This window comes from Osmerus eperlanus, chromosome 15 (assembly GCF_963692335.1).
Source record: "Osmerus eperlanus chromosome 15, fOsmEpe2.1, whole genome shotgun sequence".
Lineage (NCBI taxonomy): Eukaryota > Metazoa > Chordata > Actinopteri > Osmeriformes > Osmeridae > Osmerus > Osmerus eperlanus.
Genome location: NC_085032.1, coordinates 6,835,187 through 6,860,698, shown reverse-complemented (window position 1 = coordinate 6,860,698; position 25,512 = coordinate 6,835,187). Strand labels below are relative to the sequence as shown.

At 49.5% G+C, this 25,512-nt stretch overlaps 2 protein-coding genes across 4 annotated transcripts in view; both read left to right on the top strand.

Annotated features, from left to right (window-relative positions):
- The window catches only part of pld1b (phospholipase D1b), a 45,969-nt gene extending 29,664 nt beyond the window's left edge, over positions 1–16,305 (top strand). Inside the window, exons 1-26 of one of the 3 annotated variants that reach the window (XM_062479149.1) lie at positions 2,681–2,846; positions 5,242–5,412; positions 5,589–5,752; positions 5,904–6,046; positions 6,624–6,735; positions 6,854–6,919; positions 7,110–7,168; positions 7,956–8,048; positions 8,270–8,422; positions 8,618–8,767; positions 9,389–9,472; positions 9,669–9,750; positions 9,962–10,072; positions 10,171–10,353; positions 10,741–10,948; positions 12,237–12,365; positions 12,637–12,755; positions 12,925–13,038; positions 13,200–13,310; positions 13,479–13,567; positions 13,682–13,795; positions 14,311–14,360; positions 14,566–14,700; positions 14,823–14,976; positions 15,235–15,352; positions 15,749–16,305. In XM_062479149.1, the coding sequence (XP_062335133.1) occupies positions 5,274–5,412; positions 5,589–5,752; positions 5,904–6,046; positions 6,624–6,735; positions 6,854–6,919; positions 7,110–7,168; positions 7,956–8,048; positions 8,270–8,422; positions 8,618–8,767; positions 9,389–9,472; positions 9,669–9,750; positions 9,962–10,072; positions 10,171–10,353; positions 10,741–10,948; positions 12,237–12,365; positions 12,637–12,755; positions 12,925–13,038; positions 13,200–13,310; positions 13,479–13,567; positions 13,682–13,795; positions 14,311–14,360; positions 14,566–14,700; positions 14,823–14,976; positions 15,235–15,352; positions 15,749–15,973 (3,105 nt within the window). In that variant the 5' untranslated portion in view covers positions 2,681–2,846; positions 5,242–5,273 and the 3' untranslated portion in view covers positions 15,974–16,305. Of the gene's footprint in view, positions 1–2,680; positions 2,847–5,241; positions 5,413–5,588; positions 5,753–5,903; positions 6,047–6,623; positions 6,736–6,853; positions 6,920–7,109; positions 7,169–7,955; positions 8,049–8,269; positions 8,423–8,617; positions 8,768–9,388; positions 9,473–9,668; positions 9,751–9,961; positions 10,073–10,170; positions 10,354–10,740; positions 10,949–12,236; positions 12,366–12,636; positions 12,756–12,924; positions 13,039–13,199; positions 13,311–13,478; positions 13,568–13,681; positions 13,796–14,310; positions 14,361–14,565; positions 14,701–14,822; positions 14,977–15,234; positions 15,353–15,748 lie in introns of those variants that run through there. The other 2 variants (XM_062479150.1, XM_062479151.1) reach the window with 2 other exon arrangements.
- Positions 16,306–18,661: 2,356 nt separating this feature from the next.
- tnikb (TRAF2 and NCK interacting kinase b) overlaps positions 18,662–25,512 on the top strand; it is a 25,057-nt gene continuing 18,206 nt past the window's right edge. The window contains exons 1-8 of the mRNA XM_062480342.1: positions 18,662–19,082; positions 21,701–21,766; positions 23,665–23,721; positions 23,817–23,942; positions 24,111–24,221; positions 24,708–24,798; positions 24,905–25,035; positions 25,342–25,396. Of these exons, the coding sequence (XP_062336326.1) occupies positions 18,987–19,082; positions 21,701–21,766; positions 23,665–23,721; positions 23,817–23,942; positions 24,111–24,221; positions 24,708–24,798; positions 24,905–25,035; positions 25,342–25,396 (733 nt within the window). The 5' untranslated portion in view covers positions 18,662–18,986. The remainder of the gene's footprint in view (positions 19,083–21,700; positions 21,767–23,664; positions 23,722–23,816; positions 23,943–24,110; positions 24,222–24,707; positions 24,799–24,904; positions 25,036–25,341; positions 25,397–25,512) is intronic.

The window sequence follows — 25,512 nt, the reverse complement described above, 5'->3', positions numbered from 1 at the left end:
CCGCAGTCTATTGAACCACATATTTTACTCACATTGTTCTTAATACTGGTTTTATAGAAACAGAGTGAGATGAGCTTAGTGGAAAATACTAATATGTCTATGAAATGACGGTCGTTAACTCATCGTCGGGTGTTATGTTGCCATTTGCATTGCAAACTGTAGGCTGTGTTGAAAGACAGACATGTCCCCCAAGTGTTTTATAGAGTGGAATTGGACACTGACTGACTGTTTACCTGTATATTCCATAAAGCCTTTAAGCCACGATTAAACATGCAAGATCTACTTTAGTGTGTATTGATTTAGAATGGTTATATTGCCCTTCAGTCACACACTAAATAGGAGTGCTTGATTGACTTTGTAGGTGTGTACAGAGGGAGGGAGAGAGAGAGGGTAGATAGAGGGAGATGGAGAAGAGAAAGGGATAGATGGAGGGAGGGAGAGCGAGAGGAATGGAAATAGAGAGAGGGAAGGAAAGAGAGGGAGGGAAAGAGAGAGAGAGATACACAGATCAAGGGGCAGTGGGTGTGGTGGGAGGGGTTCAACTCTAGAACCCTATTAGCAATAACTGTAATCTCTCTTTGAACACTATCTTTCACACACAAACACACACACATACACACACACACATACACACATATATGGTACCATGAAAAAGGGTGTGGTAGCTGCCTTAATCTAGGAATATGGCAGAGCTGGTCACAAGATGGACAGGAGGGGACTATTAAGAGCAACAAGAACTGGCTTGTTTTTCAACCAAAGGATCATCCCATCGTAGATAAAAAAGATAAATGCTCTACCGATAACGATACGGTATCAAGAGAAAAAGACAGGCTATTGGTTGCTGTTTCACAGTATTGGCGGAGACGAGTGCAATTTTGAGAAGCCTTTTTTGAGTGACACAATGTGTGACATGCCTGGCAGAATGAGGAAGTGGATGATACAATGGACGGTTCTAGCTCTGCTGATCTGTGTGTGTGTGTGTGTGTGTGTGATGGCCTGCTGCAGAAACACAGTAGGCCAGGATTCCCTATCCCCCGTAGTTACTAAAGATGTGTCATCATGATGTCCAGATACATACAATAACTCTTTACACTGGAAATACAAAAACTATTATATCTTATCAATAGATACTTATTCTTAGGGTATGTGTGTTGTGTTTGTGTGTGCGTGTGTGCCTTTCCCTGTGTGCACAAGCTTGTACCTTGTTGTGAAAGTTTGTAGTGTGCAGTGAGCTTGGTTGACCTGTAAGGGGCAGTAGTGTGTCAGACACATGCTGTAATCTTACTGCAGCCGCTTGCCTGATTCTCTGGTTTTCTGTCCAGAACTGGACCCAACCCAGCTGGGAGTCCTTCCACAAAGAGGACCCGCTACACAGCTGGGTCCCAACATTTACAACTGATTTACAAACTTTTTGGTTTGTTCGGCCTCCGAAATCTATACGTGAAAACGCAGTGAAAGGAAATGATTGCTTGTGGATTCTCTTCCTCCATAGAATTCTTCAAAGCCACTTCTCTGTTACAGTTGCTCCTCCAGTAGTGCTGATCTTCTCAGTAGGAAAGAGGAGGTTCTCTGAGGAAACCTTTCTGACGGTAGCAGCATCGACCCTTTCAACCTGATGCTTTTCCTCTGCTAGACTTATAGACGTATCCTGGAGGGCGACTGTAGATAGCCAGGTCTCCTTATTGTATTGAGTGAGGGTGCATCCTAATCTGTGTTCCTGTCTCCATGCTATCCTCTGCTCTGAGAGAGACGGTCAGGAACAATGGGGAAATAAACCGTCCTAGACTGTTGAGATGCACCCTTGGCTGTCAGAGAGACCCCCAGGCTGAGTCCTTAATCAGGGCCTTTCACTCTAATTAAAGATGTTGAGGAGGAAGTCTTGGTTTTGTGTCACCGGCAGGGTACAGCCATGCCCTCCCAGTTGGTTTCTCCAGTGGTGTGTGGGTGTGAATCAGAATGTTGGGTCCGTTTTTTGGAATGTCAACAATGAGTCACATGACCCTGGCTGGGATTTAGTGTGTGCTACTGCCTGTTACATGAACACATTTCAAACCAGTGCTCTTGTTCAGTGTTCATTATCTCAATGAAATGCTCTTTTTAACAGACATTCTCTGTCTGTCTGTTTGTCTGTATGTCTCTTGTCTCTTGCTCACAGGAACACACACATGTGAATGCATGCACGCAGATACAAATACATTGTTAGGTGAATGCAGAAAGACTCTCTCTCTCTCTCTCTCTCTCTCTCTCTCTCTCTCTCTCTCTCTCTCTCTCTCTCTCTCTCTCTCTCTCTCTCTCTCTCTCTCTCTCTCTCTCTCTCTCTCTCTCTCTCTCTCTCTCTCTCTCTCTCTCTCTCTCTCTCTCTCTCTCTCTCTCTCTCTCTCTCTCTCTCTCTCTCTCTCTCTCTTACACACACACACACACACACACAGATAGTTCAGAGACAAACAGATACTCTGGGAGGTGACCCCCACATACCTTCATATATGTGCGACTGGGAGAGACAGGTGTGACAAAGAAAGTCCCACCCCTATTTCCCATTGGTCATCTGGTAGTTATGGACATCCCTCTGGCAAATGAGGCCGGACTTTCTCTGTTCCTCTGCACTTGCAGTGCCTGGCCCTCCTCCTTTCTTTCTCTCTCCTCCCTACTTTCTCTCTCCTCCCTTCTAACCTCCTCCTCCTTTCTCTTTTGCACCTTCATTCTTTCTCACACTCACAGACTCTCGCTGTGAAGCAACACACACACACACACACACACACACGCTCCTTTTCAGGAAAAGAAAGAGAGCAAACCTTCGGAACTTGTGAGAGGACATGATGGCTGTCCCTAAAACAGGGAGGGGACAGGTCAGTGGAAGCTCTCTGTAGTAGCTCAATAAGTATCTTATTGTCCTGTTCATAGCGCATGTGTGTCCAAGTAGGTGTACCTCTTTAGGTACTGTGTGTACAGTACACTTGGAACTGTGTGTGTGGTCCAGGAGATGGATCGTGCTGGTATTGTTCTGTAATCTCAGACTGGCTGTGCAGGAGTGGGTTTCTGTCAGGGTGAGGGCTGATTTGATTCCTTAACCAATGCTAGTATTAGCAAAGACTAATACTGTGTGTAGAAATAAGCTTCTGTGACTTACCATCATGTGTGTGTGTGTCTGTCTGTCTGTGTGAGATAGCCCTGCATTTGAGTGTCTATGTGTGTGTACATGTGTGTCTACAAACTATCCACCTGTGTGTGTGTCGGTGCATGGACTCAACACTCTGCCACCTGGCTGGTGAGAGATCCAGTTGGTTAGGTTGGTGGGGGGTCAATCATTCTTGTTGTACCCAATTAGAGTGAGTGCTGGTGGGGTTGAGCTGGCACACTGGCCCCCTGAGGGAGCAGACCTCCAGGGAGAACAGCACACAGGGTTTGTCCCAGGGCACAGACTGTGGGCATGGATGAGAAACACAACTCAGGTTGGACCAGGGAGAGGGTTTAGGGGTTTGGAGGTTAAAGTTGTTGTCAGGGCTGGGTTTAATGTTACTGGTCTGCCTCACACTAAAATATGCTAACTGTATTCTGTGGCTCTCTCAGAAGGCCTGGCCTCGGTCGAGGACTGTAACTCTAGCCCTCACCTCTTGTATGAGTGTATGAAAGATAAAGAAAAGCTGGGATCCTAGTACTGTGAAATGGTTTTCCAGCACGCTTTGTGCTGTCTATTCATCTCGGAAACCTTTTCAGTGTTTCCCTTTTAGACCCTTTCTTTTCCTCTTTTGATCTAACTGCCCTGCCTCCTTTCTGTAATCCCTCTCCTCCTCCTGCCAATCCCTCTCCTCCTTCACCCTCTCTCTATTCCTCCCTGCCCTCCCTCTCCTCCTTCCTTACTCCCTCTCCTCCACCCTCCGTCTCCTCTTTCACCCTCTCTCCTCCTCCACCCTCTCCGTCCTGTTTCGTTTTATTACTGTGTTTTTATATATGTGTGTGTGGGTCACCTGGGGATGACAGTAATTTCATGTTTGTGAAGCACACATCATTTGCATTACTGAGTTGTATTTCCATACCACGAGAGAGGGAGAATGACGGAGTGAGAGAGGGAGAGAGGACAGCTTGATGGAGCGAGGAAGGGGGAATATTAAAATAAATAAAAAACAACAACAGTAAACCACACTGTCTGTGGTTTTCAATACTTGCGAACTCTTCCTCATTCATGTCCAGTTTCCTGGACTTTTGGAAACGTGAGTAGAGGACTCGAAAGATGAAAGTGACTGGGGTTATTTCGAAATAAAAGAAAGGAGTGGAGAGCAGGCCGAGGTGGGGAAGGGAGAGGCTCTTTCTGCTGTGAAGAAAACTTTCCGGAAAAAGCTGCCAGACCTGCTGTCCATGACATCACAGAACCCAGTACTGCGTTGACATCTGTTACCATGGTGACTCCCCTTACCCAAACAGGAGGTGGCCAAAAGGGAAGTTTCTGTGTTTCACAGAATAATAAAAAGAACACACACACACATGTACCCATGCTTCTTGAACATGAGACAGCTTTATCTAAGAGTTTTCTGGTGTGTGTGTGTGTGTGTTTGACCACATGCCTGTACCTGTTTTCACCTACTGTGTGTGTATCTTAAGTGAGTCTTCAACTCACACACACACACACACACACACAAATACTTACAGTTTACGGCCTACAAACAGAAACACACCTGAGCCTGCATTCTCTACTTACTGGCCTGTTTTCACAGTCACATTCTAGCAATCACACACAGGAATCTGGAATGATCCCAGATTTGGCATTTCCTGCAGGTCCCCTCGCTGGAATCCTGTTGATGGATTAGTCTACGATCTGTGTGTGACCAGAGAGATAGATGGATGGATAGAGGGAAGAGAAAGAGAGAGAGAGAGATATGGAGGGATGGAGGGATCGAAAAAGGAGAGAGGGATGGGGAGACAGCAGAACAGTCTACAGCATTCAGCAGAGATAAGAGAGCAGGTTTTGGCGACAGCGATGCGTAGCGATTCTCCTGCCCCCGTGCTTTCTGGCCTCCCTGTTGCTTAGCAGTAGATAATAGCAGTATTATCTTAGCAGTCGAGCCACGCTTAGCCTAGCCTAGCCTAGTTCAGTTCAGCCTAGCCTAGCCTAGCCAAGCCTAGAGTCTTTGAATGAACATCTTAGCACTGCTCGTAGTTTTATTCATGCATGATTTTAAAAGAAATATCTGTGAAGCATGAGCGCCAAGCCTCCCTGACACTGTGCCTTTGCTACCTGTCCTCCAGGTGAGCCTGGGGCTCCTGGCGGACTGTTAGCCATGCTGCGCCCCACTGATAAAACCACCAGCACGCTGCAACTGGTCGCCACGGATATGAGTGACATCATGGAGAACCTGGACACTCGTGAGCTTGACCTGGAGGACGGGCAATACGACACTCCAGACACCAATCACACTGGTAGGAGAGTGTGAGAGTGTGTGCGTGTGTGAAATGTGCGATGTGTGTGGCTTTACTGAAGCTGGATTGAGTGATTGTGCGTGTGACATGTGTGATGCGGGTGTGTTGTCGGTGTGCAAAAAAATACTTTTCTGATGCTGGATTCAACGATTGTGCTTGTGTGTGTGCACGTGCAGAGGCGCGTAAGGGCTTCTCTGCGGTGTACGACACCGTGGCCTTCAAGGAGTCTGAGGCCCGTGTGTTCCTGTCCGCTCCCGTCACCGCCAAGATCCTGGAGGTGGAGAGGTTCACCTCAGCCCAGGATCGCTTCGACATCACCGCCCAGAGGAGTGTCAACAAGGTGGACACACTCGCACGCCGACACACACACACTCAGCACGCACTCAGCAAACATGACACCTCAAACATGACACCTCACATACTCTTTCACATACTCACTCATTCTCCCCTGCCTCTCCCCCCCCCCCCCCCCTCCACCCCCCTCCCTGCAGTCCCTGCCGGCGGTGTTTAAGATCGAGCTGCGTCACGGCGAGTTCTCCTGGGTGGTGAAGAGGAAGGAGAAGCACTTCATGGAGCTGCACAGAGAGCTGCTCCGCTACAAGACCTTCATGAGGATCCCTCTGCCCTCACGCAGGTACACACACACACGCTCTGCCCTCACGCAGGTACACACACACACGCTCTGCCCTCACACAGGTACACACACACACGCTCTGCCCTCACGCAGGTACACACACACACGCTCTGCCCTCACGCAGGTACACACACACACGCTCTGCCCTCACGCAGGTACACACACACACGCTCTTCCCTCACGCAGGTACACACACACACACGCTCTGCCCTCACGCAGGTACACACACACACGCTCTTCCCTCACGCAGGTACACACACACACGCTCTGCCCTCACGCAGGTACACACACACATGCTCTGCCCTCACGCAGGTACACACACACACACACTCTGCCCTCACGCAGGTACACACACACACACACGCTCTGCCCTCACACAGGTACACACACACACTCTGCCCTCACGTAGGTACACACACACATGCTCTGCCCTCACGCAGGTACACACACACGCTCTGCCCTCACGCAGGTAGGCACACACACACGCTCTGCCCACACGCCGGTAGGCACACACACGCACACACACACACACTCTGTATGGACTGCAGCTGAAGGCGTGGTTGTTTCCTCCCCCCAGCCACACGGTGAGGAGGCACACAGTGAAGAGGACGGAGGCCAGACAGATCCCCACGCTGCCCCGGGGGGGCGGGGACGAGCTGGCCCGCGAGGAGCAGGTGTCCAGCAGGAGGGTACGCCATTTGCCAAATCACTGCTGATGAGAGCGTCAACAGTTCCTGACTTTTGTGGAGTGTGTGCCCTAATGTTTGTGTGTGTCTGTGTGTGTCTGTGTGTGTGTGTGTGTAACAGAAACAGCTGGAAGACTACTTAAACAAGCTGCTGAAGATGTCCATGTACAGAAACTACCATGCCACGGTGAGACTCAATAAAGCCAACTCATAATGACATCTAATGGTGGAGGTGGTTACAGATGAAACTGATGGCAAATATTGACGAATGTTTACTCAAGGAGTAACTCGACGTTTATTCTCTCTTCCCCACTCTCTCTCTCTCCCTCTTTCCCTCCCTCCTTCTCTCTCTCTCTCTTTCTTCTACTCTCTCTCAGATGGAGTTTATAGATGTCAGCCAGCTCTCCTTCATCCATGATCTGGGACCTAAGGGCTTGTAAGGATCTCTTTTATGTAACATCATTGTATTACTTTGTTATAGAACAGAGATCTGGTTTTCCCTCCCTTGTTCCCTCTTCCCCTTGGCCTCTTTGCACTGGCTTCCTGTCCAGTATAGAATACATTTTAAAATGTTATTGTTTGTTAAAGCTCTAAATGGACAGGCCCCTTTGTATATCTCGGACCTCATACAACTACACGCACCCATTAGGTCACAATTTTGATACACTCCCCTGTCACGCTGCATACGTACAGGTGATAGAGCCTTCGCAGTTGCCGGTCCTAGGCTGTGGAATCAACTTCCCCTTTTTATCAGGCAGGCTTCTTCATTGTCTGTTTTGAAATCCAAACTTAAAACGCACTTATATGCTCTGGCGTTTCCCACTACCTATTGCATTTACATTACATTTAGTCATTTAGCAGACGCTCTTATCCAGAGCAACTTTACAGTAAGTACAGGGACATTCCCCCGAGGCAAGTAGGGTGAAGTGCCTTGCCCAAGGACACAACGTCATTTTGCACAGCCGGGAATCGAACTGGCAATCTTCTGATTACTGAATCTTACGATTCCCTAACCGCTCAGCCACCTGACTCCCTATTGAGTTGTAATGTTACTTATTTTACTGTTATTGACTGTTTTGTATTTGGTTTTTACTATGTATTTTTGTGTCTTTTTTGTGTTTTTGTTTGGCACCTCAGTCAGCCTTGCTGTGTTAGTGTGCTTAATAAATAAAAAGTACTCACTCCCTCCCTCCCCTCCTCCTCTAACCCTCCTCCTCCTTCAGGGAGGGGATGATCCACAAGAGGTCAGGAGGTCATCGTATCCCTGGTCTCAACTGCTGTGGTCACAGCAAGATGTGTTATCGCTGGTCCAAACGGTCAGTTGACCAGTGTGGGGTGTCCATGCCCTGCTCTGCCTCGGTTTGCTGCTGTAAAACACCCTGGACACTGAGAGGGCCTCAACAAAGATAACACTGTCTCTCTATCTCTCTCTATCTCATAAATATGTACCAAGAAGTATACATTATTCAAGAGGTATGACGAGGTGAATGTGGATGATAATGCAGGTATAGAAACGTGCGTGTGTGTGTGTGTGCAGCTGGCTGGTGGTGAAGGACTCCTTCCTGCTCTACATGAAGACAGACTCGGGGGCTATCTCCTTCGTCCTGCTGGTGGACAAGGAGTTCAACATCAAGATGGACTCCAAAGACACGGAGACCAAACATGGAGTACGCATAGACAGCCTCTCAAGGTGTGTGTGTGTTTGTGTGGGGAGGCGGAGACCATGTAGGAATCCTGATGTGTGTGTGTGCTGTGTGTGTTTGCATGGTTGTGCAGGTTGGAGGTGCCTACTTAAGGCAAGGTTGTTCTTCCGAGTCCGACATGTCTGGGTAGAGTTACTTGGCGTCTTTTCATTTTTAAAGTGTGTGTGTGTGTGTGCGTGCAGGAACCTGGTCATCAAGTGCAGCAGCTACAGGCACGCCCGCTGGTGGGGTCAGGCCATCGAGCAGTTCGTCCAGAAACACGGCGCTGCCTTCCTGACCGATCACCGCTTTGGCTCCTTCGCCCGCCAAAACATCAACGTCCCTGCCAAATGGTAACCGTGGCAACCCCTCCACCCGATCGCTCCACCCGGATTGTTTATATGTTTTGAAATGTATTTTTGGTCAGTCCACAGGGCCAAAGGAAAGGTTTAGCGTTGTAGAGACATGTTTAGCCCTTTAGGGACAGTTGTAACCCTGTTAGGGACAGGGGTTAGCCCTGTTAGGGACAGGGTTAGTTCTGTTAGGGACAGGGTTAGCCCTGTTCAGGGCAGCTTTGGCCCAGGTGCAGGCTGGGTGCTACAGGCACAGGGCCAGTTTGGCCCAGAGTGGGTCTCGCTGGAGTAACCGGACACAAAGAGAGGGAAAGTGACTCCCCCCTGCTCATCACCTGTTCCCTGCCAGGGCAACACTACACCTGTGGTGTGTGTGTGTGGTGGCTTGTGATAGAGAGAAAGTGACTAAAAGGATAGAATGGTGCACAATGTAAAAACGAGCTAATGAAGGCATTCTAAATTCCATCTAATTGGCTATTTGAAAGTAGCAGTGAAAGAGGTGTGTGTGATTGGGGGATTATGTCTGTGCAGTGTCTGATGTGTCTGATGTGTCTGATGTGTGTGTGTGTGTGTGTGTGCGTGTGTGCGTGTGTGCGTGTGTGCGTGTGTGTTCCGGGGCAGGTATGTGAATGGAAAGCCGTACATGGCAGATTTAGCAGATGCTCTGGAGGAGGCTAAAGAAGAGATCTTCATCACAGACTGGTGGTGAGTGTGTGTGTGTGTGTGTGTGTGTGTGTGTGTGTGTGTGATTATGGAGGGCACCAGGCGGTCACCTCCAAGTTCTCTTGGTCAAACAGATATGTTACTGTCTGGGACAGAGGTACAATTACACACACCTCACATGACCGTGTGTGTGTGTGCAATAAATTTGTGTGTGTCCTCAACATGTGCTTGTTTACAGGCTGAGCCCTGAGATCTTTTTGAAGAGGCCTGTCGTCGAGGGCAACCGGTGGCGTCTTGACCACATCCTGAAGCGCAAAGCGGTAAACGGCAACAGCTTCTCCTATTGGTCCATTCCTTGTCCATGCTCATCGTCATTAGTGCACCCAAGATGTAGTGCAAACTCTGATATAACATGCTCCTGTTTGCTGTTGGTCTTATTATTTCCGCAATAGAGTTTGTTTACTCAAGGATTGTGGGATAATATCTTGGTTGACTCTGATAATGAGCGTTGGTTGTTCTTGGTCTCCGTAGCAACAGGGCGTGCACGTGTTTGTGATGCTGTATAAGGAGGTGGAGCTAGCAATCGGCATCAACAGTGAATACAGCAAGAGAACTCTCATGCATCTGCACCCCAACATCAAGGTAGGGGTGTGTGTGGGTGTGTGTGTGTGTTCATGGCCATGTGTTTATGTGCGTGCGTGTGTGTTTAAGGTGTGTTTCTGCGGGTGTCCGTCTCCTAGGTGATGCGTCACCCGGACCACGTCTCCTCGTCCGTCTACCTCTGGGCACACCACGAGAAGACCATCGTCATCGACCAATCAGTGGCGTTCGTGGGTGGGATCGACCTGGCGTACGGTCGCTGGGACGACCGGGAACATCGTCTCACGGACGTAGGGAGTGTGTCCCGCTCCGTCGCTCTGGAGGTCTGACACACACACACGCACACAAACTCATTCACACACACACAAACTCATTCACACACACACATATATAAAGTCATTCTTACACACACACACACACACAGACTAACACAAGGAGTGTCACTTGATCAGACCGGTCTGTGTGATCAACACCAGCAACCTCTACCTCGCTCTGTCTGTTCTCTCCTCCTCCTTCGCCTCTTCTCTTGCTTCTCTCTTATCTCTCTGCTTTTGCCCTCTCCAACACTGCATTTTCATTTGAAAACACATTATTTCCACTTCCATTTTAAAAATACCATTTTATAGTAGGAACAAGTGAAGTAATGAATATGGCACAATTATATGTTAAAACTGAAGACTTTATCATAAATGTTGTTTACGTGTACACAGACAGAGAGCACCCCCTCTAACATGGTAGCTCCCAGCAATGGTGCTGGGGCTCAGAGCCAGGCTGCGGTGGTAACGGACTCTGAGGACCAGCCCAAGTTGAAGGGGCAGGGGAGGCTCCGGAAGACCCGGTTCAGCCTGAGGAGACACCTGCAGAAACACGGGTTAGCCCACGCTGACAGCGTTAGCAGTGTGGAGAGCACAGACGGGAGTGAGTACACACACACCTGTACACACACAAACACACCTAGATATGCACCTGGATACGCACCTATGCATACACACACCTAGACATGCATGCACCTACACACACCTGTACACATCCACAAAAACCTGTACGCACACCTTGACACACACACACACACCCCTAAACATACACCCCTACACTTACACACCTACACACACACACACTTGTAGACATGCACACTTAAACAAACCCACACCTACGCACACGCACAATGAAGATCAAGGATCAGAAATGCATAGTTCTAACTGGTCAGGAGTCAAGGAATGGTCTATTTTACTAGACACAGTGCTAAAACAATAACATTTCAGTGTATGAGTACATATTGTTGTTGTTTGTAGTCTTTGTAGTGTGACAGAGTTGAAACACTCTGTTCAGGTTGGTCAAACAGCGTCACCAGTCAGCACAATCTGATACCCAATAGACTGGCAGAGCTGATAATGGCCCCGCCCACCGGGCAGTCTCAAGCCGGTGAGTCAGTCAGCTGATTGGGCGATGAGCTCTAGGGGCGTGGCTTTAACGGCCTCACTGCTGAACTCCATCTCCCAGTGTGCTTTGCAGTGGTCTCTTTCTCAGCGGTCTGCACTTTTTAGTGTGGAGACCTCGGATCACTCTTGTGAGTGTGTCTGTGAGTGTGTGTGTGACAGTACATCTCTCTTTGAGCTGTGCAGAGAACGGTATTACTGTACATCTGGAGTTTCATGTCGTGAGCTGAATATCCTGTTTCAGCCACTGAGGAGAAACAGAAGTGCACGTCCCTCCTCCCCCCTCAAGCCAGAGCTACAGACACTGGGTGCCCGTCAGACTCTAGAAATATCCGTTTCTACTGGGCTATAATATTTGGCCACGCAGCAGGTTTTGATTAGATCCAGGAATGTTCAAGAAGCCATGATGTGGTGCCAGCTCCCCAAGCCTCAATCCAATCCTCTTCCCTGCCCTCATCCCAGCCCTGTGGGGATAATACCCTCATGTTATGTAGCATGCTGCTTTTAAACCTTCGCTGTTTTGTCTGTTCCTCCCCGTCTGTTAGTGTTGGCTCTGTTTTCTGGAGTAGAAGTCACTCAGATGTAATCCTTTCACCAAACTTGTTGCTTCATAAATTCAGTTTTTCCTTCTACCTGTGTTCAACTCTCTGCAGTCCCCTTTGCCCCCTAATGGATGCTTTAGGAAGCACAAGTACTGTAGAGGAAGTGTCATTTTTTAATAAAAGTTTTGTTTGTTTGTGTGTGTGTGTGTGTGTGTGTGCGCGTGTCAGAGAGCAACTCTGTGCCTAGTCTACACACAGGTATGGGAGAGCTGGTTGGAGACACACGTTTCTGGCATGGGAAAGACTACTGCAACTTTGTCCACAAGGACTGGGTTCAACTGGACAAACCCTTTGATGGTACGCAAGTTCTCTCTCTCACGTGCCTCTTTTTCTCTCTCACTCACTCACTCGCACACATTTACATTCATTTAGCAGACGCTTTTATCCAAAGCGACTTCCAAGAACGCCACACGCCACTCTTTCTGTCTCTCACATGCCCATCTCTCTCACTCTCTCTTCCTCTCTCTCTTCCTGTCTTTGTATCTCTTTCTCTCCCTCCCTCCCACTTCACACAAACTGTAGTTCATTTAGTTGGAGTGTGTCCTGATGTTCCTCTCTGCTGTCTCAGACTTTATTGATCGGCATACAACTCCCAGAATGCCTTGGCACGACATCTCCTCCGTGGTTCACGGGAAGGCAGCTCGGGACGTGGCCAGACACTTCATCCAGCGATGGAACTTCACTAAGGTCAGAGGTCACATGAACACCGTCGACAGCTTCATCCATAGCAACCCAGTGGGGAGGACCCCATCCACAGACAAACGTGTCTCTGTTACCATTTTGGAACGTCGCCGTTTTCCGTCTCTTTCACGCTCTCCTTCTTCCTCTCTTCTCTTCTTCTCTCTCTCTCTGCCAGATCATGAAGCCTAAGTATCGTTCTCTTTCCTACCCGTACCTCCTGCCCAAGTCCTACACCACTGCCCATGAACTCAGATACCAGGTCCCCAACTGTGTCCCTGCTAAAGTACAGGTAACACACACACATCCTCACACACACACACACACCCCTACACACACTCTTGTACACACACCCTCACACACACTCTCCTACACACACACCCCTACCCACACACTGTTCTTCAGCCACACATTCTCCTACACACACACTTAACTGTGTTTCTATTGTCTCAGATCCTGCGGTCGGCATGTGATTGGTCGGCTGGTATTAAGTACCACGAAGAGTCCATCCACAAGGCCTATGAACACGTCATCCAGAACAGCCAACACTACATCTACATAGAGGTAAATACACAAGGGGTGACATGAGGCTACATTAGCACAACATGAACATGACATAGCACGACATGAACATGACATAGCACGACATGAACATGACATAGCACGACATGAACATGACATAGCACTGCATAAGCCTTCTCAGGTGTGAATTGGTGGTGTGTTCTCCCCCAGAACCAGTTCTTCATCAGCTGTGCGGACAACAAACACGTCTTCAACAAGATAGGAGACGCCATTGCTGAACGCATCATCAGGGCCTACAGGTTGACCCCACTCCACACACACACACTCACACACACACTGAAGCGAGTCTCTCTGCAGCTATACCGTGTTTATTTCGATTGGCGGACTGACTGACCTGTGAACGTGTCTCTCAGGGAGGGGAAGAAGTTCCGTGTGTACGTGGTCACGCCCCTGGTGCCTGGCTTCGAGGGCGACATCAACACTGGAGGGGGCAGCGCAATCCAGGCGGTCATGCACTTCAACTACAGGTGTGTGTGTGTGTGTGTGTGTGCGTGTGTGCGTGCGTGTGAGAGCGTTTGCATATCTATCCCACTTGATTTTCCTTCCTGGGTGGACAGAATGGATCATTAACTTTCATTCCTTCGTAGCATAACAACCTTGAAATTCGACCAGGACCCCTCTATCTCAGTGTCCTTGGATGTACTGGACCTTAGACACAGACAGGGGCTTGGTCTGGCAAACAGCTCGGACATTTCTGTCGCTGTCGTTTGTTCAGTAGACAGTAGACACACATGTACTCCACAGCTACGGTACTTGAGTCAGACTGCCCCTTGATTTAGACAGGAAGAGACTCATCTTTCTGAGAAAAATCTGATGTTCAAGGAGCTCTCGGATGCAGGGACATGTCGCCGCTGACTGAACGGTCTGTGTTTACTGTAGAGAGATGTGAAGGTTCTACACTATTCATCTGTCTTTATATAGATCTGGGGTGTTCATTCGTCTTTCTAGATCCATACTCATCTGTTTTTCTCTCACCTTCTAGGACGATGATCCGGGGAGACTGCTCCATCATATCTCAGCTGAAGAAAGAGAGTAAGTGTGTGCAGGCGTGTGTTCACCTAGGCAGTTAGGGCTGTCACCTCTACTTCTCTCTCCTTTTATCTCTATTTCCGTCTCTCTACCTATCTATCGATCTCTCTCTCTCTCACTTCCTCCCTCTGACTTCCTTGTTATATCTAATATCTTACTATCTGTCCTTCTCTATCTCTCTAACCCTCCCTCCCTCACCCTCTGCCAGTGGACGACCAGTGGATGAACTACATCTCTCTGGCCGGGCTGAGGACACACGCCGAGCTGCAGGGCCGCCTGGTCAGCGAGCTCATCTACGTCCACAGCAAGATGCTCATCGCCGACGACAACACCGTCATCATCGGTAAGGAAGGCCGCGGCCTGCCATCTTTGTTTCCCCTCTGAGGGTGAACCGTCAAAGCCGCATCCATAGTGCCCTCTGGTGGCTGGTCTCGGTACTTCGTGTGAGATGTGGCTGTGCTGCAGGTTCGGCCAACATCAACGACCGGAGCATGCTGGGTAAACGTGACAGCGAGGTGGCGGTGATCGTCGAGGACTCTGAGACGGTTACCGCGGTGATGGATGGGCAGGAGTACCAGGCTGGTCGCTATGCCCTGCAGCTACGGCTCGAGTGTTTCAAGTAGGCTATGTGTGTGTGTGTATACTTGTGTGTGTGTGTGTGTGCGTGTGATTGCACAGGTGGATATGGCACACACCTACCCTACAAACAGCATTTCTCTCTCTTGCTTGTGCATCCTCCTTTCTCCCTCCCTCCCTCCCTCCCTCCCTCCCTCTCTCTCTCTCTCTCTCTCTCTCTCTCTCTCTCTCTCTCTCTCTCTCTCTCTCTCTCTCTCTCTCTCTCTCTCTCTCTCTCTCTCTCTCTCTCTCCTTCCTCCAGGTTGATTCTGGGCGCCAACTCCGACTCCTCCATTGACGTGTCTGACCCGATCAGTGACCACTTTTACAAGGAGGTGTGGATGACCACCTGCGCTCGCAACGCCACCATCTACCAGAAGGTAGACACACACACACACACTCTCAGTCTCACTCTCCCCAACACACACACACTCTCACAGTCTAACTCTCACCAACCCTGCAGAGCACCACACAGAACACCACACAGTACTGAATCACGCCTAACACACACCGGAAGATGTCTCACTCTAAACACATACTCTCTCTCTCTCTCTCTCTCTCTCTCTCTCTCGCATGCGTGCAGACACACGCACACACTCTCTCTGACACTTACACACCCACACTAGTACCAACCATCCTCAACCTGTTCCACCTCCCCTGGCTCTCCCCTCCTCCATTCCCCTCCCCTCCTCCCTCTCTCCTCTTTTCCTCCCTGTCTCCTTCCCTCCTCCCTGTCTCCTTCCCTCCTCCCTGTCTTCTTCCCTGTCTATCTGCAGGTGTTTCGCTGCCTGCCGTCCAGTGATGTGAGGAACATTCTGGAGCTGGAGGGATACCTAACCAAGCCTGTTATGGCGAAGGAGGACCCTGCACGCGCCCATGAGGAGCTCAAGAAGATCCGTGGCTTCCTGGTTCAGTTTCCCCTCGATTTCCTGTCTGAGGAAAACCTACTTCCTCCTATCGGCTCCAAGGAAGCCATGGTCCCCATGGAGATGTGGACCTGAGGAGCATGCGTGTATACACACAAGTACACACACACACATGTGTAGACACATGCACAAACACACGTGTAAACACACACACATGTATATATACGCACACAGATGTATACACGCACACACACGTATATAGACAACCGACACTTAAACAACTGGCATCACTACAGGCGCCACACGTGCTGCGAGTGTCTAAACCAGCATCAAGGAGCCCCAGACTCTGGAGCGTGTGTCTGGGAAAACAGAAGAAAGAAGAAAAAAAACTCTGTCCATGTTTACAAAGATGAGGAGGAACGCTGGGAAAGAGACCTGCTCCGGCTGGACACAGACCTCCAGGAGAGGGCAAGATTCGCTCCTCCATCCTGTGGCCTGGACGGTTTGCAAACACGATGCAACCACCGGGGCTGGTGAACGCATCTTAGACTCCTCCTGTGGAAGAAGCTAGAAGGGTTTCACAGAGAGAGGACAAGGGTCACTGCGTTTTAGCCATTTTTATAACTTGACTATTTCCTGCCATAAATGTGTTTATAACTACTGTGGGAACTCTAAACTTAACACCAGTGGTTACACCTATATTGAAGATTTAAAACTACCCAAGAAGTGCCAATGATAGCCTACTGTTAATATATTAAACCTTCACTTACATTCCCGATATTCTGTATGTACTATATTTCAGCCTTAATCAACCTCTTTTTACATAGTAAAACCTTTATCGGTCAGCTTCCTAGATCAAGGACTACATTACCCACAATCCCCTTCTTAATGGCTCAGGCCTCCAAAGTGTCTTCCATGTACTTCTGTGTACTCTGCAAAAATACATGATATGATATGCATGTATAGTAGGCTTTAGCATGTTAACTGTTAGCATGTTAGCTGGAACTGTCCTGGCTGGTGACAATGAAGATTCTGTCCCCAGGCATGAAGCTGTCAGAATGTTAGTTGTTTCACAAGCTGTGAGTGTTAAAAAGGTCCAGCGGGGCCAAATCACTCATAGCTGTCTGATAACATGATGTATCTATGGCAACAGCGGGGACCATAACTGTTCTCTGCTCTTCTTTCAATCTCTCTCTCCTTTCCTCTCCTTTTCCTTTCTCTCAGTCTCTCTATCTCTCTCTCTGTTGTATTCCTGGTCATCATGGCTGATATGAATTTTTTGCACTTTTTGCACAAGCTGTTTTTTCTGATGTCAGAACGCCCCTCTCTCCCCCTCTCAAAGGACCTACAGAACTGTGTCATGTATTGCATCGTCCGTGCATCAATAGAATGGACTATTAAACATATCTGATTCACATCAACTGTCCTGGTCCTGATCTGTTATTATCGGCCAGACAGTCGTGTGTGTGTGTGTGTGTGTGTGTGTGTGTGTGTGTGTGTGTGTGGGGGGGAGAGTGGTGCTCATGTCCCCTGGCAGGTGATCGATTTGTTAAAGTATTCCTGTCCTTATAATAACGCCATCTCTCTTGTCACTCTTCCTTTCTCTCTCTCTCTCTTTCTCTCTCTCTCTGTCTCTCTCTCTCTGTCACTCCCTCCCTCTCTCTCCTCTTCTCACTAACTCTCTAACTCACTCACACTCTTCCTGTCCCTCCTCTCTCTCTCTCTCTCTCTCTGACTATCACAGTCTCTGACTCTTACAAAATCTCTCCCTCTCTCACACACACACTCTCTCTCTTCCATCTCCAACTGCTCTCCCTCTGGTCTTCTTGGCCCACTTCGACAGATGAATCATTACTTCCTGAATTGATGCACATGCTTGCATAACGCTGACAGTTCCGAGTCCTAGAACAACCGCACAGACACACCAGCATGCACCCTGTAAATAGCTGTCAGGCACGTATGTGAGGTACAGCACAGTGTGGCGTGATGAGTTGACCAACAGGTGAACTGTGACCTCTGACCTTCAGTATCTGAGACACACCGTGTCTGACCCCGCCACAGAATAACACCTACCTGTGTGAAAATGAATGTTTGTCATGTGACACTTATACTCAACTTTGAGAGAGAGAGAGAGAGAGGGTGGCAAGATGGGATTCAGTATAGGTGTGTGAGGTAGCAGCCAGGTTCTCAATTTAGCCAACTCTGCTCACACACACACACATGCACACACATGCAAATACACACACACATAGAATGTTTCCTCGAGCCAGGGGGAATCTATATGTGACCATCTCTCAGCACCTCCACAACTCTTGTAGAATGTGACAAGACTCTCCTCTTATCCTTTTTATCCGTTTGTTTGTGTGTGTGTGTGTGCCTATAAACACATAAAAACACGCATGTTGAAAACCACCTCAGTCTGAATCCTGGATCCACCTCCTGAATCATGTTCTCTTTCAGACACCTGTTATTTAGTTCTTGTTTTTCAACACACCTCTTGTGTTGAAACATCCCCCCCCACACACACACGCACACACACTTCCTCTCTTCCGGGAGTCCACTAGGTGGCACCAGTGTGGACGTGTGAGTATGCACTGTCTGTCAGTGTGAGTGTACCACACACTGACTTCTCCCTGAAGAAATTCAACAAATTCAACAGAAAAGGACACTTTCCTACACGACTAGTACATGTATTACACACAAACTCTCTCTCACGCACAAACACAGAAGTGTGTGATTGGGACATTGTGGGCGTCACTATCTCCAGGAGACCCGCCCGCCGCTCTCGCAGGCCACTCCCGGGGAGCGCATGAGATTGACACTGTTCCGGAGCGCTGTGCTGTGCTGTGCTCCTGCTGTGCGCGCGTGTGTGTGAGTGTGTCCGCGGGTTTGTGTTTTCTTGCATTGAGAGTGTGTGTGTTTGTGTGTTTTCGTCGTTCGCCCGTGCAGTGTGGCCCGTACCACGGCATACAGCAGCATGTAGCACCTGGATCAGTGCGCGCGACGGTTCCCTTGGTCTCTCGAGCTGCATTTTCCCTGGATTGGACGGAATTTACTGATTGTGTACTGTGGGAGCATCCTTCCGTGTATCCAATGGAAATTTAACGGGGGCCTGTGTATAAGGGATTGAGGATTCTTCTCTCGGTAGATGGTCGTTGAGGAAGCTTCCATTTTGAGTCCTGTGTTTATGGCTAGCGACTCCCCGGCCCGGAGTCTGGACGAGATAGACCTGTCTGCACTACGGGTGAGTGTGCGCTTGTGTGTTGAATGAGACCGAGTGTTACGGGGGTGAGCACCTGCCCCTTTCCTTGTTAACGGCAGCGGTGCGCAGGGATGTCCTCTCCCTGCATCTAGCCTAACAACCACCGGTGCCCGTGAGCCCGTAACGGTGAGTGGGTTTAAGCGTCTTGATGGCATCCACTCGTATAAGAAAAACCTCATCTTATACCGACCCGTCGCTGTCTGATTCAGCCATGCGACAGTGAGAGCGATAGGGTGTGTGTGTGGGGGGTGAAGATATGGATAAAACGCTTCGATGCTTTCGTCAGATCTTCTATCCTACGCTAGTAATAGGCTATAGGTTGGCCTCCCACGCGCCTCAGAACTAAACCTCAGATAGCCTTTTTTTCTTAACAATTGGAACGTGATGTAATGAAGCCTAGGGCCTGTGCGTGTGTGTGCGCGCGCGTGTGTATAGCCTATGAATGTTTGCGTGCGTGTATTTTATTATAGGCCGCCCTGTCTGTATTTGGGGCAGATGTTAAGCTGGCTGTCGTGCGGCCTCGCACAGCCCCTGTCAAACACACACACTCCTCTCCTCTCTCTCTCTCTCTCTCTCTCTCTCTCTCTCCTCTCTCTCTCTCTCTCTCTCTCTCTCTCTCTCTCTCTCTCTCTCTCTCTCTCTCTCTTTCACACACACACACACTCTCAAACAACCGTAACACGGTTGAACAGTATCAATGTTAACCGCAGTAGAAGCGGGTTCCGCCATTTCGTGATGTGTTTTATTCGGGATAGCTCGTTTAAAGAGTGAATGTGGCTTTGTGTGGCATGCGTGCGCTCATCAGTGCATCGGTTTGAAGGTGGAAGGATGTTGCACGAGACATAACTGGTGCAGTACCGAGACCAGCCAAAGGAACGTAAGAGCAGCTCGCAGTCATAGACCGAGCAGTACACGGTTCATCCATTTCAAATCCACTTACACATAACCATGGTCCCTGGCACGAGAGGAGACCACAGCCATGGTATGAGATGACGGACGGTTCTCAGAACTGTTTTTCCGTTCGGCTGGGTGTGTTGACACTGACAGATTCTAGCCTCGCGCTGTGAGGATGAAAGAGAGTTGCGCTCATTATCGTAGTTATGCAACGTGATCTTACCTGCAGCTAGGAGATCAAGCCCGAACATGACGGGCCATGGGCGGTGAGCCGAGGTGTGTGTGAGATGGAGAGAGAAAGACGGAGGTAGAACGAGACATTGGAAGGTAGGAGGGAGGTGGAGAATGTAATGTGTTCTCCTTAAGGAACACAGGATGCTACACGCTACACAGGATGCTACACAGACACATTTTATTCTTTATCTGGCAGTCTGGCGGCTCTGGTTGACATTGAGACATTGACTTAGGCTACATACTGTATATAAACACCTCTCAGCCCCCTCTTCTCTCTCTCTCTCTCTCTCTCTCTCTCTCTCTCTCTCTCTCTCTCTCTCTCTCTCTCTCTCTCTCTCTCTCTCTCCCCCCCCCCCTCCAAACCAGCAGGATGTCTGGTTCATGCCCACTCAATCTATTCCTTGTCTCTCACTTAATCAATCAATCAATCAATCAATCTCTCTCTGTTTCTCTCTCTCTGTTTCTCTCTCTCTGTTTCTCTCTCTCTGTTTCTCTCTCTGTTTCTCTCTCTCTGTTTTTCGCTCTCTGTTTCTCTCTCTGTTTCTCTCTCTCTGTTTCTCTCCGTTCCTCTCTGTTTCTCTCCGTTCCTCCCTCTCTGTTTCTCTCTGTTTCTCCCTCTCTGTTTCTCTCTCTCTCTCCGTTTCTCTCTCTCTCTATGGTGTCTTTATCTGTGCCACTTCTGGAAACGAGGTCGCCTAGAAGCATAGTGCTGGGGATGCATTTCAGTGTTGCGCACCCTCTCTAACCCTCCATGGAAAGGCATTTCCTCTTCCTGTCTACAGCAGTGTCCCAGAGATACCTGGATACAAACACACACAAGTTAGCATAACACACACACATACAGAACACACAACCTAACCGACACACACACACACACACGCATACACACTAACCGACATACACACACACAACCCTGTATATCTCATACCCCATGCAGGCTGGGTCAGGATCAGACAAAGGCTAGATTGTTCACCTTTTCTATCCTGGCTGACTGATTATCTGATGCATCTCTACCTCCCATTCAAACACGATAACATTTCAGGAACAGGAAAACATTTAAATGGTTTCGTACAGCCAAATGGGGGTGGTAGTGTGTGTCGATGTGGTGGATGTGGTGGATGTAGTGTACTGTAGATGGGTTATTGGGTCTCTAGAGTAGTATTCCAAGATTAGTTCTGTTTGACCTTGAGTAGGACATCAGTTTTTAGCAAATCCCCTTTGGGAGCATGTGACAGATTTCAACTTTCTCAGATATTTCCTACACACGAACACACACACACATCCTCATACTAAAAGTTCTGTGATATAATTCTTTGTTTTATAGATAGTTAGTATATCCTTGATCTATGTGACTGCTCTGACAGTGCAATTACATTCCACAGGTTGTTGCAAGTGTTTGTTTCTCACTTGTTCACTTTCCTCCCTTCCCTTTTCCTGGTCCCTCCCTCCCTCCCTCTCTATTCTCTCTCCAGGACCCGGCAGGTATATTTGAACTAGTGGAGCTAGTTGGAAATGGAACCTACGGGCAGGTCTACAAGGTAAGACACTGAACCAGTCAGATAAGAGAATACTCAGTGGCCACACCCTTAAGCCCCCTAACTGTCCAATCAAAGACAGGCTTGCAGTGTGCCCTCACCATGACCCTGCAGGGTTAGGGTTAGGGTCTACCTCTATTTCTCTCTCTCTCTCCCTTCCTCCCTCTCTCCTTTCCTCTCTTACACGTGAGGGCTTGTCTTGTCGTCTTGCAGTCCTGGAATGCACAAGGTGTGTCTGTGTCTTCACATAGCTCTCCTGCCTCAGGGGGATTGAGAAGGATATTCTCAAGCTTTAGGCTGCTAGTTCAGACCATGGCAACAGAGGGGGTTAAACCAAGAGCCTGTCTGTCAGTCTGTGATGCGGAACTTTGTTTGCCGGAGAAGTGGGTTCGATCAGCATGAACAGCGTCCTATCTGCTCCCAAAGACAAATGACACAGTAGTGTGCTTGACATAATCACCCAGGCCAAACCTTGCTCACTTCCTGTGTGTCGGTGTGTGTGTGCATGCGTGTGCTTGCGTGTGCTTGCGTGTGTGACTGTGTGTGTGTTTATGTGTGTTGCCCAGCCTCACTGGTTGTGTAACCTTTCTGTGGGTGGCTCAGCTCTTTGGGACTGTCGGCTACAGTACACAACTGGGCTAAGCACTCCCCCCCATCTCTCTCTCTCTCTGCCTCGCCCTCTCTCTCTCTCTCTCTGTCTCCCTCTGTCACCCTCTCCATTCTTTGGTCAGAACCAGCGTGGTGATAATTACACTATACAGGGCCCTGGCTGCTCTCTCTTTTGTTCAAGTGGTAGCTTTGGGTCGAGGAGGATGCATGTCTGAGCATGCCTGGCAGAGAGAGAGAGAGAGAGGGGGGGGGGGAGAAGGGGAGACAGAGAGGGAGAGAGGATAGACAGAGAGAGAGAGAGACAGAGAGGGCGAGAGACAGAGAAAGCGAGAGAGACAGAGAGAGCGAGAGACAGAGAGAGCGAGAGACAGAGAGAGCGAGACAGAGAGAGAGAGCGAAAAAAAAGAGAGAGCGAGAGACAGAGAGAGCGAGAGACAGAGGGAGCGAGAGACCGAGGGAGCGAGAGACAGAGGGAGCGAGAGACAGAGCGAGAGAGAGAGCGAGAGAGAGCGAGAGAGAGCGAGAGACAGAGCGAGAGACAGAGCGAGAGACAGAGCGAGAGACAGAGCGAGAGACAGAGCGAGAGACAGAGCGAGAGACAGAGCGAGAGACAGAGTGAGAGACAGGTCTGACTCTAATTCTGACTTTTTGCCCACTGAGGTAGGTCAGCTTCACTGCTTGTCAGATATACTGGGTGTTTCTGATGCAATAGCAGGAAACCAGATAAACTGTCTTTGTCTGTGTTAGTGTGTGTGTGTGAGTGTGGGAGGTATTAGAGACAGAAAGATGTGTGTGTGTGTGGGCTGACCTGAGCTCTCATGTCTGCTTGTCTGGACCATGGTGTGAAAATTATGCCCTCCACTCCCCCCCCTCCCCCCCCCCAGACACCCCCATTGGCCCCTGCCAAAACAACCTGCCAGGGCCTGTTGCTAGGCAACCTTGAGGAAGTGATGTGGGCGTGTGTGAGATGTGTGTGTACATGTGTTGCCATTCTTACACTGACACACACACATACACACATTGTGAAGCACACAATGTCCTCCCAACCACATACAGTACACACTGGAGACACAGTCTGACTGCTCACAGCTCTTAATAACTCAGATAGTGCCTCTAGATACTGTACAGTGAAGCTCACATTGTGTGTGTGTGTGTGTGTGTGTGTGCGAGAGAGTGAATGTGTTTGAACGTGAGTGTTTGTACGAGTCAGGCATATCAGACTGTGTGCTGAGTGACACTGGCTTGGGGACCTGATCACACACACACACACACACTACCTCTTCCTCTTTCAGGGCCGTCATGTCAAAACGGGTCAGCTTGCAGCCATCAAGGTTATGGATGTTACAGGCGTAAGTGTCATAAACTCACAGCCCTCACACACACACTCTCTCTCTCTCACACACACACACACATGCTAACTTTCTTTTTGTGTGCGTGTGTTGAGGATGAGGAGGAGGAGATCAAGGCGGAGATCAACATGCTGAAGAAGTACAGCCACCACCGCAACATCGCCACGTACTATGGAGCCTTCGTCAAGAAGAACCCTCCTGGCATCGATGACCAGCTCTGGGTACGGGAGAGGAGAGGGGGAGGGGGAGGGGGGAGATGGAGAAGGGGAGGGAGAGGGTGCCTTTGTGTGTGTGTAGTGGGGTGTTACTTTCCAAAACATAGACTATATAGAAGTTGTGTTTATTCTCTCAGTTTTTCTCTCTCACTCTCCGTGTGTGTGCGTGTGCAGCTGGTCATGGAGTTCTGTGGAGCAGGCTCTGTCACAGACCTGATCAAGAACACCAAGGGGAACTCCCTGAAGGAGGAGTGGACGGCCTACATCTGTAGAGAGATCCTCAGGGTAATACTGCTGTGAATACCCCCCACTCTCTACCCCACACTCTCTACCCCACACTCTCTACCCCACACTCTTTACCCCCCACTCTCTACCCCACACTCTCTACCCCCCACTCTCTACCCCACACTCTACCCCCCACTCTCTACCCCACACTCTCTACCCCCCACTCTCTACCCCACACTCTTTACCCCCCACTCTCTACCCCCCACTCTCTACCCCCCACTCTCTACCCCACACTCTCTACCCCCCACTCTCTACCCCACACTCTCTACCCCCCACTCTCTACCCCACACTCTCTACCCCCCACTCTCTACCCCACACTCTCTACCCCCCACTCTCTACCCCACACTCTCTACCCCCCACTCTACCCCACACACTCTACCCCCCACTCTCTATTCCACACTCTACCCCAGATTACCCACAAGCTAGTGATGCCCAGGGTGAATACCGGGATAATACCCTCCCCTTCTGTGTTCTATCTCTCCTCAGGGTCTGACCCATCTCCACCAGCACAAGGTCATCCACAGGGACATCAAGGGTCAGAATGTGCTGCTGACAGAGAACGCCGAGGTCAAACTAGGTACACACACATACACACGTACACAAACACATCTACACGCACACACAAGAACATAGTAAAAGGTTGTGTCCCAATTAATCGCCTGTCTGTCTGTGTGTGTGTGCAGTGGACTTTGGCGTCAGCGCCCAGCTGGACCGGACGGTGGGCCGCAGGAACACGTTCATCGGGACGCCGTACTGGATGGCCCCCGAGGTGATCGCCTGCGACGAGAACCCAGACGCCACCTACGACTTCAAGGTAGGAGAGAGAGAGAGAGAGAGAGGGGAGAGAGAGACAGAGGAGAGAGAGAGAGGGGAGGAGAGAGAGAGAGGAGAGAGATGGGGGAGGAGAGAGATGGGGGAGGAGAGAGAGGAGATAGATGGGGAGGAGAGAGAGAGGAGAGAGATGGGGGAGGAGGGAGAGAGGAGAGGAGGGGGAGAGAGGAAAGCTAGTTTTTTCCAATCTCTGCAACAGTATTTCTCACCAACGTCTTGCACTTCTCTCTCCCTCTCTATTTCTCTCTCTCTTTCTCCCTATCTTTACCCCCCCCCCTCTCTCTGACAGAGTGATCTGTGGTCTCTGGGGATCACAGCCATAGAGATGGCCGAGGGAGCACCTCGTAAGTACCCTGGGAATCTGGAACTGTCTGGGTCTGAATGGGTTAAGCCTCTCTGTGTGTTTGGTGTGTGTTTGTGTGTGTGGGGCGGTCTGTAGCGAAGGGGTTAACGCTTGGTC